Source organism: Emys orbicularis, chromosome 4 (assembly GCF_028017835.1).
Source record: "Emys orbicularis isolate rEmyOrb1 chromosome 4, rEmyOrb1.hap1, whole genome shotgun sequence".
Classification (NCBI taxonomy): Eukaryota; Metazoa; Chordata; order Testudines; family Emydidae; genus Emys; species Emys orbicularis.
The window spans coordinates 67,024,921-67,038,685 of record NC_088686.1 but is presented as its reverse complement, the minus strand read 5'-3'; the positions used below and the strand labels follow the sequence as shown (position 1 = coordinate 67,038,685).

Sequence of the window (13,765 nt, the reverse complement as noted above, 5' to 3'; positions counted from 1 at the left end):
ACTGTCCTTTTCCTTAGCCCCTAGTCTCCCTGCCCATATTCCTCTTTCTTCCCTTTTGCCATTTCTAACATTGGAGATTCATTTACAGCTTTATTATACTTAGAGATCATAACTGATAAACACACTCTTCTACCTCTAATAAAAAGAGATCTTATCTTATTCCCCATATCACAGGTTATAACCATGTTTATTCTTATTTTCTATATGGGTATATATGATATTTGCATTTGTGTTAATAATTGTCATATACTTACATAAAAGCACCTCTCTAATGTGCACTTTGATGACATCCCCTGAGTGGGTTGTTAGTGGGTTTGAATGTGGAACCTTCAGCACTGAAAGCATGAAACTCTACCACTATAGTTAAAGGGATCACTTTTGTAGCTGATTGGAGCTGTAGACTCTTATCCTTCCGTGTGGATCAGCCACTAGACTGGGACAAAGATCCACAGTGCTAATGTGGTTCATGTTTGGCTCACTTGTAGAGGGAATTATATACTTAGAAATTTATAACACCTAATCTAATAACATGAGACTTGAGCAATAATAAAAGCAAAGAGAACTGTTAACATAACTTCTCTTGATCATCCTGAGGACATGAAACACAGATTGTCAAAAAACTTGGATGTTAACTTGTCTGGAAGCTAAGTACATTGTTTTGAACTTTACCCAATAAAGGGTCTGATCCAAAGCCCACTGAAGTCAACACATATCTTTCCAGAGATTTATGGGCCATATGAACTGACGGGATCAGGGAGAAGGTAAAAAGATAGCCCAAGACTCCTAAGATGAACCTCCTGACCATGAATTTCTTGACACTGATCTCATTCATTAACAATATATGTTAAAGTTCATGTTAAAAAAATAAAACATAAAATGAAAACATTCTCTATGACTGGCACCCAAACAACCTTAACTCTGACCCACAGGTAAAACACTCACAACGACTACCACGTCTAAATTAATCTTATCCATTTTTCACAGTTTTCCTCTCAGAACTGTGCATAAGACCTTTTATGTCTTAATTCATGCAAAGGTTATACAAAGCCTGCCTCTTCATAAACCATACACAATTCACAAACTCAACAATGCTTCATATGATATTCAGGTAGTGTCGTATAGATAGTCTTGAACTGAAGTTTGGAATTCTATTGGTTTGAATTGTATTGGTTATTGCATTTTAAAATCCTACTCTTTGACTGGGTTCATTTTGGCACAGCATGTCTGGTGACTAAAACTTAAAAGTGTTGTCAATCTATAGTTTTAGATGCCAAACGTACAAATCATCAAATGTATCATTCAACAGACTCATTTGACAACCAATATACCACAGCATCCCCCAACATACAACCGCAGTGTATATTTAAAAAAAAAAAACAGAAATCAATGGAAAAATAAATGACAAGATTCCTGGCAGTGTGTTCAAATGTGTGTCATATATATCAATTTTCAAACATCTGCAATAAACCACTGTCTAGACAAAAAAAGCAAAAATAAATGAATCCCAAAAGGACTTTTCATTCTGAAAATCATTGTTTGTTTGTTTTTAAGTTATGCAATACAAACCATTCTATTTCTACACTTCTAAAAATCATTTTTAAAACTTGTAATACCTACATAAATTCAGACCAATGGCTCTTTCAACTAAAGACAGAGTGGGAAAGAGTCAAATTAAGCTTTATAATGGAATAGCAGTTGCAATTTTAACTGTGTGGTCTCACCCAGTGCCTCCATAACAGACAGCACTGAACTTCTGAAATGCAGAAATCAGGCATTTTTAGGCAGCGAATCTCAGACAGGGTTAGCATTTAAATCATAGAAGTTGGAAATCAAAGAGACCCAGTCCATCTCTCCCAAGGCAGCATGGCTCCCTATGATACTAATATTTTGGCCAGTTCAGTTTTAAATTATTCAAACTACGGGGCTCCATCCAGGGCTGGATTAAGGCCGAGGCACTACAGACCCAGGCCTAAAATGCCAGCTCCTGGAATCAGGCAATGAAATCAGAATCTCAGCTTTCGTTGGGAAAAAAACCAAAATCTAGGCCATATGGTTGTGAATTGAAGTCTGAAAATATGAGCTGAGCAGAACAGATGGAACAATATCTGTCTGGTTCTGCAAACTGAGAGAATGGCTCTGAGAGGTGTGAACTACTCCATGCATCTCAGTGCTTTGGGGAGCCCCACCAGCACCACCCCACGGAGGAAACTGTGCCATGAGAAAAGCGCAGTAGACCCACCCACCAACCCCAATACACCTCCGCTGCTGAGATAGTTACTGGGGAGCCTCACGCTGCTGCTCCTACACCTCCAGAGGGGACTCCTGTTGGTGTCCTTGCTGCCCCCCAGGGGAGGGGAGCAGGGGAAAGTCCCTGCTGTCACTCCAGGGGAAAGGGACTCTCTACGAGGGGAGGGAGCCCTCCCTCTGCCATGCCACTCCAAGTGGGATGCAGGACCATGGAATGCGGATGGGGCCATAGTGGGGCTCTGCATTATGGTGCGCCTAGGGACGCAGATTGCCTTAATTCAACCCTGTTTCTATCACTCCTTTCCAGCTTTCAAATGCCTCAGAGACTAGATATTCCATTCTGAGCAGGCAGTGTGAAAGTGGGCCAGAAGGATCAAAGCGGAGCGTTTAGTCTAAAAGGTAATCTGTAGATTTGGTTTCCTACTCAGTTTATCTAATATTTTTTCTTTCTTGTCATGAGATTTTTTGTGTGTGAAAAGTCTTTCCAAAAGTAGTTAATTTAGAACATCAAGTATTCCTTACTTATAATTAAAATCTATTTTTTCATAGTGAATTAGACCCTGATCCTGCACATGTTTAATTTTATAGTACCCTGAGTAGTCTCATAGAGTTCAATAGGACTAATAAAGATAGGTAACCATGGGCATAAATATTTGCAGGAACAAGACCTTATACCATCATAGGCCCTAATTCTGAGAGACAGCCCAGGCAGTGGGGAGGGAAGGGAACAAAAGAGGCTTTAAATCAACTTTGTGCCTCTAGAATTCTATATGTGGCCCCCACAGCTGCCTATGGGCCACTGTCAGCCCAGAATAGTCAGAGCACAGCTCACTCCAGCCATGCCCCTTCCCACCATTAACTCTCCCCTTGTGTTGGGGGCTGCAAGGAGTTGCATAGAACTGTTCCACCAGGGAAGCCACTTTACACTGAGGGTATTCCCTAAGGGGAGGCCACTGTACCCTCTTTTTGCCTATGGAATGGTGTAAAGGGGCCACAGTAGGGAGAAAATCAGGGCTATCTTTATTCTTAGAATGAAAATTCTTCAGGGAGGAGGCAGTATCTTCATGTGTGTTTGTACAGCTCCTAGCACAATGTGATCCTGATTGGCACATCTGGGCATTAAATAATAACATAACATTATTATTGAAAAGTACAAGTTGTCCACGCCTGGAACATGGGACTGTTGGGCTCTTGCCTGTGAAAGGCAAGAAGGTAGGAGTGATAAAACCTTTTTTACAAATTTTGGGCAAGCAATGGAGACTGTGAACTCCAATTTCAAAGGTCATGAGGCAGACCAGGCATATTGTGGGGAAAAAACTGTAAAGAGGCCCCATTACCCTGCCACAGCCCTGAGACAAGATAGTGATTGGGAACCGAGCAATTACCAGGGAGGCTACATCCATGAGGGGCAGCTGGGTGGTACGAAACAGCTAACGAGCTTTCTAACAACTTCTGAAAGCAAGGTAGATAGCCTGGTAACTGATCCCCTAGGTGGAGTACTCTTTTTTACTTTTGTGCTAATCTGAGAACAATGAACACTTCCTCTGCTCTGTGAGGACTCCAACCTGTTTATTTATTTTTTAGAACAGCTAACAAGAATGGAACAGGAATGCTAATAATACTTTGTACTCATAGTATTCAGAGTCCTTCTCAGACATTAATTTGGCCTCCCAATGTGCTGTGAGGAAAGCAGGTGTTATCACCCTAATTTTACAAATAGCCAGGGCCGGCTCTAGCTTTTTTGCCACCCCAAGCCAAAAAAAAAAGAAGGGGGGGGGGGCGGCCGGACTGCCGAAGCAAAACAAACAAACAAACAAACAAAAACGGCAGCCGCAGGGAGCGCGTGGAGGGCGGCCAAGGCGGCTCGCAGGGGGGTGAAGGGCGGCGCCCGCCCGCTCCCTCCGCCCGTGGGCAGCCAGGTACTGCAGCCCACTCACAGCCGGGCACGGGGGGTTCCCCCCTCCGGCCTTGGGGTGTCTCTCCTGGCCGGGCAGGCGGAGCCCCCAGGGGCTGCAGGAGGTGCTGGCTCAGCCTCTCCTTTAAAGGCAGCTCGGCAGGGCCGGGCTCAGAGCGGCGCGGGAGCGGAGGCCAGTGAAGGTGGCACGTCCCAGGGAGCCCGGAGGCATGGTGAGCGGCGGGGATTGCTAGTTCCTGCCCCCCCGGGCCGGGGTCCGTGCCCCTGCAGGGCTGGGCTGGGAGCAGAGCGCGGGGAGCCGGCTGGGTGTCCGGGGGGGCTGCCAAAGCAAAAAAAAAAGAACCACGGCAGGGCGGCCGTAATGTGCTGCCCCAAGATTGGCCGGAATGCCGCCCCTTACAATGTGCCGCCCCAGGCACGTGCTTTCTCGTCTGGTGCCTGGAGCCGGCCCTGCAAATAGCGACAGGGAGGCCCAGGCAAGTGAAGTGACTTGCCCAATGAACAGTAAGTCAGTAACAGCCAAGAACAGCATCCAGCGGTCCTGACTCCTAGACATCTTTTCTAACTACTAGACAACACTCCCTCCGTACTAACAAAGTTTAACTTCCTTGTGATGCAGAAGCATCTTATGCAGGGGCCTTTGATGGGGTTATATTTAAAGAATATTTTCTACATAAACTCTCTCTTAATCTAGTCCCCCACTAGCGCAATGGGAAAGTGTGAAATATAATTGGGCGGGAAGGGAGGCAAGGAGTCAAGACCTCACTAGGAGGAATATGACAGTTCCAGTTTCACATGACCACCAAGCTACTCAACCAACATTACCAGTGAGGAAAAAGCAATGGGAGGTACTGAGCTCCAAGGGCTGCCTCTGAGGGTCGTCTACACAGCAATGTAAGCCTAGGGTTAGTGGAACTCATGTCAGCTGACCCATGTCAGGGAACCCTAGGCTTGAGTATCTACACTGCATTTTAACCCTAGGGTAAGGATTTTCTGACCCATACTAAAATTTAGGGCTCTGGCATCCACACTGCAGTGCACAGACCTGAGTCAAAGTAACCCTATCCCAGAGCATCTTGCACACCCCTTCCCCTGACGACACTCTAGCCTTACAAATGTGTTGCACTGTGGGAAAACACTACTGCCCACCTTGTTTCCTAACCGTGATGGGTGCAATTGATGGGACACAGATGTCCATAAGGAGCTCATAAATTGCATAATTAGCTCTCTCGTAGCTGTCAGTAGAATGAATTACTATCTAATATGAGAATTGGGCTCTTCACCTCTAGGCTGAGTCACATTGGCAGGAAAATGCCCACATGCTCCTGTTCTGAGGATAATTAGGCCATCAGGCTCCAGGGCTGTCAGACTATTCAAATGAAACTTGGCAATTCTTAATTTTTAAAATGGGATGTTCCATGAAGGTGGTTTTGGTTGGTTGTTTTTTATTTATTTTTGTCTGTTTGTTTTGAAGTTTGACATAAAATGTAGGTTTCAGAGGAAAAACACACACACACCCCTCAGCCTGGCCGCTGCCAGCTCCAGAGCAGTGAAGTGCATCCCCAGGGCTTGGGGTACAGTGTACGCCAGCACTCCCCCGGGATCCCTTATCCCTGCCCCCACTGCACCCCAGAAGCTGTGGGCCTGGCTCCAACTCACCGCCCTCACAGTGCACAGTGCCCGTATGCCCCTTCACACGCAGCCCCAGGGAGGGCAGGAAAGGCCCAGGAGCAAAAGCCACAGAGTGGAGTGAGGAACAAGCAGCTGCCCTGCAGGGAGGGAGAGCAGCAGACCTCCTGACTCAAACAGGGCCACCCAGAGGATTCAGGGGGCCTGGGGCAAAGCAATTTCGGGGGTCCCTTCTATAAAAAAAAGTTGCAAAACTATTGAATACTATATTCTCGTGGGGGCAAATTGCCCCACTTGCCCCTCCCCCCGGGCGGCCCTGGACTCAAAGCTGGGGAAGGGTGACCCCCAACATCCTGGCAGCCAGGAGCTACCTCCCGCCTGTCAGCTTTGCTCCCTGCTCCAGGCAAGCTCTGCTCAGCAGCGAGGGGGAGCCAGAGCAGCTGCAAGAGGAGGCTGCAGAGAGGTTTTGGGGCTGACTCCCACTCGCCACCCTGATAGTGCATGTTTCCCAGGCACCTCTGCACACGCAGCCCCAGGGAGAGTGGGGGCGGGGGCAGAGAGTGGAGTGGGGACGAAGAGGCTACCCTGCAGGGAAGAGGAGCAGCCAGGATGTTGGGGGTCATCCTCCCCGAGTTGTGCTGATCCAGGAGCTCTGCTGCTCCTTCTTCCTGCAGGGCAGCCACTTAGTCCCCCCTCCGCTCTCTGGCCCTTGCTCCCAGGCCCTCCATGGGGCTGTATGCGCTGAGGCACCCGGGCTGTGCTCACCAAAATCTGGCTGTGCTCTTGTGACCAGAAAGCAGCTCTCTTCAATCAGAAGAAGCTTTTCGCAGTGTCCACTGAAAACCCTGCAGGTGCTCTGATAAGGCACTTCCAGACCAGTGTTCAGCAGACATTGGGCTAATGCTGACCTGAGCTGCTGCCATTTGCAAAGGGATGTGTGGCTTCTTTTTGCAATAGAGTGCAAGAGACTGCACCACAGATTGTCAACATAGGAACTATAAGGAAGTTGCCCCAAGGAACTCTGGGATACATCTGGAGCACTTCTGTGACCGGAATTAAAGCGGAGCTGTGTGCACATAGGAAAGCAATGGGGCTCAGACCTTAGATCCCAGCTTAACACAGGCTCAGACTCTCCAGCCTTGCAGGGTCCTGGGACCCCAGGTTAGCACAACTGTTGTGTGGACACAAAGGGGTCTAGGTTTACATTGCTGTGTAGACATACCCTGACTGGCCCCTGCTGAAACAGGGGAGTACAGCAGTGGGAAAGGCCAAGGGAGATTGGATGAGAGGAGAAAAGGCATCAGGAGATTACCAGACTCTGCCTCCCATGGTTTCTCTTCAAGCCTCTACTTGCTCTGTCTGCCTGTCTTCTGCTCCCACTGGAACCCTACAAAGAGCCCTTTGGTAAGCATGGGGAAGGCATCAGCATATCTGCCAATAATCCTAGTTTAGCTAGGTTTTGAAAAACCATCCTGGGACTAAGGGACAAGCAACTGCTAAGTAGCCTACAGCCTGCTTTTCAGAGCTGTGCCTAGTTCAGCAAGAGGGCAGAAGTGTGACCACACACATGCAGTGGTGAGCGGCAAGAAGCAGGAAAGGGAACCTGCACTCACTGCAGGCAAGAAGCAGCCAGTTGCCCAGAGGGAAGGCAGAACAAGCAAGCCATAGGGAGAAAAGTGATGATACAATGCTTTCCAAGGATTATTTTTCAAATCAGCCAGGAGTCAGGCTGGGGACCATTGGCAGGGTTGTGTATTCTGCTGAGTTTTGTATGACTCCTCTCACACTTCTAAGAAAAAAGTATCCTAATGTTCTCCAAAATGCTTACAGACCCGGGAGGTGGAGAGGGAGGGGCTGCTTTGTAGGAGCATTGTATCTGTCAACACTTTTCAGTTGCTTCCATCCTTTGCACTGGGAGAACAGAAAGCCAACCAAGTGGGGGAGAGAGAACTGGAAAAGGAGTAGGAGAGAGATGAGGAAGTGCTGGGGAGGGAATGACAGGGACTGAGAATGGAGACATTCATAGAGCTGGGAGGAAACAAATTCACAAAGATACATAGGAAAGAAAAGCTTCCTAAACCAAATGAGGAGGGGAAGAGAGAGAGAGAGAAAGGAAAACAGGTGAAACGGATGCCAGGGACATGGAAGCCCCAGTTTCAGACCATGCAAACAAGACGCCCCATCCCTAAGAGTTGGGAACCTCTGTCAAGCCCTGTGTCTGATTGGTGTCACAACTTTGCTTCCTTTTAAAAGTCTGAGGCAAAGGCCCCACTGTGGAACTTAAGGCTGCAGGAAAGCAAGGTACAGTCCAGGGGAAAAGGCTCAGGCTGACAGCGTCATCAAAGTATTCCCACACCAGCAGATGGGGGGGATGGTGTTACAGAAACTGGGAGCATTTGCTACACAAATGCTTCTCCGCACACAGAGGCAGGCAGTAAAACACAGAGATGAGATCTTCTCCAAAGACAGAAGTCATTTTGTTAGTTTGTTTTGATTGCTAAGGATTCCCTCTTTAGGAAAATGTGTTCCATGTCTTTCTATCCTTTCACCTCTGGACTCTGACCTGGTTCAAGCCAGCAAGTAATAAAGAGAAGCCCCAGTATTTTCAGGACTATTAAAGCAGCTTTCCATCAAGAGTGCATGTAACTTTTAAATTAGAGGGAACATTAGACCCTAACAGCAGAGCAACCTATTACCCAACAGTTGCATAAAATGACCAACCAGATCATCTTTAATGGGCCATCCTTGGGGCAAGTACAGGATGTGGTTTCCTTTCCATCTTCTATGTTCAGCAGTCATCCAGGGCATCTACACTTTCTTTAGTCTTTCCATGGAGCAGTATGTATATCCTGTGCAGTGTTTGGCAGGAAGAAGCTCAATTTCATACCCTTGAGCAACAGGTTGACAAAAGATGTCTCACTGCAGGGGTTACAGAGAAACCCAAGCATGGGGCTGGACTCAGGAGGTGGAAAGGGTTGCTCTGTTAACAAGGCAAGGAAAACTCTTAAATTGGAGAGGGAGATGTTGGTTGCTGTGGGAGTTTCAGCTGAGAGAATCAACAATAAATGGACCCTCCTTTCTCCATTTAACATTGTGGCTTCCAGGAACCTAGCCTCTTGTAACTTGCTGCAGGAAGCTTTCTTCCTCTCTTTGTTAAGAAACTCTAGCCACAAAGCTTTTTTCCTTGCCCCACTTTGACTAAGAACAAGAGGCCTAGCTGTCTCTTATGACTGCTGGTCTAGGTTCATAAGTCAGTCACCTCATGCTATAGAAGGCAGAATGCACATGATCAACCATCTCCATGATCAGCTGGAGCCCAGGAGGCTGCTTACTCTACCTAAGGGTGTACACTACATAATTATACCTTGGACAAACTGATATTATCCCACCTGCTACTGATGGTGAGACTACACCAAAGGATTGTATTCTTACCCTGTGGTAAGAACCACCCATTAAATCAGTTCTCTGTGATTCTTAGGCCTACTATAAAAGAGGTAAGATTAAAAGTTTAGCAAAGCTAACCTATTATTTGTAGTACCATAGCACCTAGGAACTGTACTCACAGCCCAGAACCCCATTGTGCTAACCGCTGTATAAACACAGAATAAAAAGATGGTCCCTGCCCAAAGGAGCTTACAATCTAAGTATAAGACAAGACACAACGGATGGATACAGATAGGGAAGTAAAAAGAAACAATAAGACAGGATTGGTCAGCATGATAGGCAGTGGACTCAGCATACCAGCAGCATAATCATTGCTAATTTTTTTGTAGGCCTCATGGCAAAGGAGAGTTTTGAGGATAATGAGCAAGTTCTGAGGATGTTTACAGGGAGCACCTGTTCAAAATAAAATCTCAGCCTGTCTCTTACGTGCCATCATGGATATCCAGCAGTCAGCTCAACCTCATCATGGCTAAAAGAGAGCGCTTAGTGGGAAAGGCTTGTGGGGAAGGGAGACTACCTCCTTTCTTGATCCCTGTGGATAACACCACCATCCTGCCTGTCACTCAGGCCTGTAACCTGGAAATGATCTTTGACTCAGACCTCTCTCTAAGTCCTAACATCCAAGCTACATCTAAATCTTTCAGATTCTTTCTGCATATCATCTCAAAGATATGGCCTCTTGTAGCCTTCCATACAACTAAAACTCTCATCTCATGTCTCTTACTGCAACATCCTTTTCTTTAGCCTTGACAAACTCAGTTTTGCCCCTCTCCTATCCATATTGAATGCTGCTGGATAGGTCATTTTCCTAGCTCATCACTCTGTCTAGGTCATCTCCTGTCTTTGAACGCTTCCACTGGCTCTCACTTCTCTATTGCATCAAACATAAGCTACTTTCAAGCCCTTCAGAGTATTTCCCCACCCTGTTTACATAGGTAGAGATGATGTTGACTTCCACCTCCGATCAGTCCATCACCCACCTCTAATGCCAGCCTCCACCACCCACTGGTTACATTTTCAAAACAGTACCTTTGTGCTTTCTCTGATGCTGCCCCTCATGTCTGGTAGTGGTATTTATTATACACTAATCAGGGTGATGGTAAAATAGGCTCTCCTGCAGTGGTCATTCTGAGCTGATGAGTAATATTACTGTCTTTACATACATTCTTTGCCCAAAGGAATGGGCAATCAGTTCACCCCAACTGTGTTCAGTAGGAGTTTTAAAATCATACCTGTGACCATAACACCCTAAGCACAGTATCTCGAAGCCTGGATGGCACCCACAAGTCTAGATTTTCTTATAGAACATTGTCACTTCTATCTTCTCTTCCCCTCCCTCCCACCCAAAAAAATAAAAATAAAATCCAAAACAAACCACTTTATCATCTGTGTTAGCTGGGTTCCCTGTGCAGAGAGATCTTATCTTGATCTGTTCTCCATTAGTCCACCCAGTTGTTCCCACAGCTCTGCTCATTATCACATGCAGGGCCGGCTCCAGGCACCAGCTTAGCAAGCCGGTGCTTGGGGCGGCCACTCCGGAGGGGGGCGGCACGTCCAGCTATTCGGCGGCGGGTCCCTCACTCCAACTTGGAGCGAAGGACCTCCCGCTGAATTGCCGCCGAAGTGCCGCAGATCGCGATCGCGCTTTTTTTTTTTTTTTTTTGAGGCTGCTTGGGGCGGCAAAAACCCTGGAGCCGGCCCTGATCACATGATCTCTCCCAGAGAAGACTCCTGCTGTGCAAAGGGCTTATCAGTGTAGTCTTTTGACTACCTCGGCAGGAGATGGTCTCCTTCTTGGATGATAATCATTTTCACATGCTAGACGTAAGAAAATTCCTGAGCACTATGTCTCTTTGGCCGAGGATGCTAATTTAGCACCAAGAGCAGATTATCCCAATTTCATCATTAGTGCGGTTTTACGATTCAAGCATCTGACTACATAGACTCCGCTTGAAGAATTCTTTAGTCTAACAGAACTAAGAAGTGTGGTTAACGCAGAAACTAAAATATCTTGTCTGTTAAAAAAACACAATAGTTCTTACCTGAATCTCTTCAGTTTCATCCACCAGGAGGAAACTTGCAACCTTTTCTGTCATCCTCCTCCTCTTGGTCTCCTCATCCATCCCTTCCTCCTCTTCCTCTTGGGGTTTGCTACTATGGTACACAGTAATTGGGTGTTTCCTTTTGTTTCCCCCAGCGTGCATCCTCTTCTGACACTCCACGCATAGGTTTATTTTGCACATCTGGCACCTCATTGCTGCCCTCTGCCTGGATCCTGTGGCATTGTTGTGCATTGTATTCCCATTGGCACCCTTGCAGTTGTCACAGTAAGGGACATGGCCAGGTCTTATACGGGTCCGTTCATGGTTTCGCAGCCTTTCCTGCCTGTGCAATTCTTCTTCACAGCGCTGACATTGCAGGGTCCCACATTCATCGCACTCAAAAACTGCTTCATCGGTCCCACTGCAAACGTAACTTTCCTGACACAGGAGTACTGTGTTCAGTCCCTTCTCTGCTGTTTGAGCATGAGCACTCATCTTCAGCTTTTTTTTTTTTGAAGTTGTATTTATCTGATCAGGTTTTTTTTTTTTTAATGGAAATGTATACAGGTTTTCAAGAGCTTTCAGTTGTAAAATGAATCTGTCTTCACAAGGACAAAAAGCTGCAAAAAAAAAGACTTTGGATTCTTAACTTTATAAACAATGTAATGACTGCTGCTGTAAAGATTTGTACCAGCCTGAACGCTGAATCTCTCCCTCCCTCCACCCCCCCCCCCAAAAAAAGGTTTAATGATACGTAAAGTGCAGATGATGTGTTCTTTCTCTAAATTAATCTTAAACAAGGTTGGTTGTTTCAATTGCTGACCCACAGGGTTTTCTACTTAACTTGAAGCTGTAGTTTCAGTGATGTACAGAAATCAGACTGGGGTATTTCAATAGACAGGTTCAAATGTTTCCCTGGAACACCTAGAGCCGAGGGAGGAAAAAAAGATTAATTTTAATTAGTAACATATAACCTTAAGAAGAAATGAGATAACCTTAGAAATGCACAGTGCAGAGCATTGTATCCCTAGAAAATTCACTAGTCTCACCCCACAGTTAGGCTCCTCCCTCAGAGTTCACAGCACTCCAGGGACTTTCCTGATCTGCTTTCCCAAAGAAGAAATTATCCTTGTATGCTCAGCCCTGTGATTCTGGATACAAAATCTAAGTTATTATAACCCCACTGACGTTTGTTTGTATCCCTCACACACACAGTATTTCCAAAATAAGGCCACTAAAACAAATAACTGCTACATGTACATTGCAGATCAACTAGTCTTTGTCTGAACACACTTATTTACCGTTGCCACCCCATAAACAAAGCCTATCGTGACTAAGTCAGCTAACTTGTCATTTAAATTTTAAAAAAATGAACAAACAACTTTTTAAAAATTGAAGCTGACTGATTATATTTGTGGCCTGGTCCTTCACCTACCTTAAATCAAAACAACCAACAATTTTTCTTGGTTGTTTTAAACGCTTGTTTAAAGCAATAACTTATTAAAAATATCATCAATGATAGGGCAGGGGGAGAGGCACCTATACACTGTTTACACTTGTGTCTTGATCACTCCAAATATAGACTCTGCCTGGAGCTAAAACAAATGTTTTCTTTAGTCACTTCACATTTCTTTAAACAATTCTACATTTACTAAATAACAGCAGTATCGACTGCTTGCCTGCTCATACTTTCACCATTTACCTACCTTAAACCAGACTAAACAAAATTTTGTCATTTTAAACAGTTTTTTAAAAAGGAGCAATTCCTCCTGTTAAACAACAACAACAACAACACCACAATCATCGGGCAGGCGGGTTTGAGAGGGGGATGGGATATACTGTGCCTAGGAACAAAGAAGGCCCCCCCAAAAGGGACTCCACGACCCAGTCTATTGTTTACAAAACAGCGGGCACCTTCCTCCTCCTCTTCCTCCCTCCAGTACTTAGTGACTGAGTCAGGTCCCAGCCGCCTCTTCCTCCTCCTCCTCCTCCTCTCAGCAGCCTGGGGGGAGTCTGCCCTGCCCCGCTCCCCCACCACGTTGAGGTGTAGCCCCGGGATGGCTGTGTCAGCCCCACCAGGCAGGCTGATTGCCCCCGCGGGGTGCCTATGCCAGTTCCCTAGCTCCTCGCCTCCGTCTCCCCTTGTTGTCAGAGGGGATCAGCTGATCGCAGGGAACTTCAGGCTTATTTTCTCGCCGCGAAGACAGGAAGGTGAGCGCGGAGGAAGGAACAGAGGGCGCCCAGGCACGCCGGGAGTTGTAGTACTGGCGCTTCCGCGCCGCGCCCTCATGCCTGCGGAGCCGCGGGCGGACTGCAAATCCCAGGGTGAGCACCGCGGAACGAGGCGCCGCCGGCGCGCACGGGCGGCCGGGAGTTGTGGTTTCCAAGGCCGGCTCTGCACCGCCCGCAGAATGTGGCTGGGGCTGGTAGGGTGAAGCCGGGGCGGGAGGGTGACTTGCGCAGGGGTGAGCGCGTGGATTGGTGACTT

At 46.8% G+C, this 13,765-nt stretch overlaps 1 protein-coding gene across 1 annotated transcript in view; it reads right to left on the bottom strand.

The window, feature by feature from the left end:
• ZFYVE1 (zinc finger FYVE-type containing 1) overlaps positions 1 to 13,491 on the bottom strand; it is a 32,717-nt gene extending 19,226 nt beyond the window's left edge. The window contains exons 1-3 of the mRNA XM_065404403.1: positions 13,408 to 13,491; positions 12,122 to 12,201; positions 11,278 to 11,897 (exon numbers count right to left, since the gene is read on the bottom strand). Coding sequence (XP_065260475.1) covers positions 11,278 to 11,772 — 495 coding nt within the window. The 5' untranslated portion in view covers positions 11,773 to 11,897; positions 12,122 to 12,201; positions 13,408 to 13,491. The remainder of the gene's footprint in view (positions 1 to 11,277; positions 11,898 to 12,121; positions 12,202 to 13,407) is intronic.
• Positions 13,492 to 13,765: the final 274 nt, after the last annotated feature.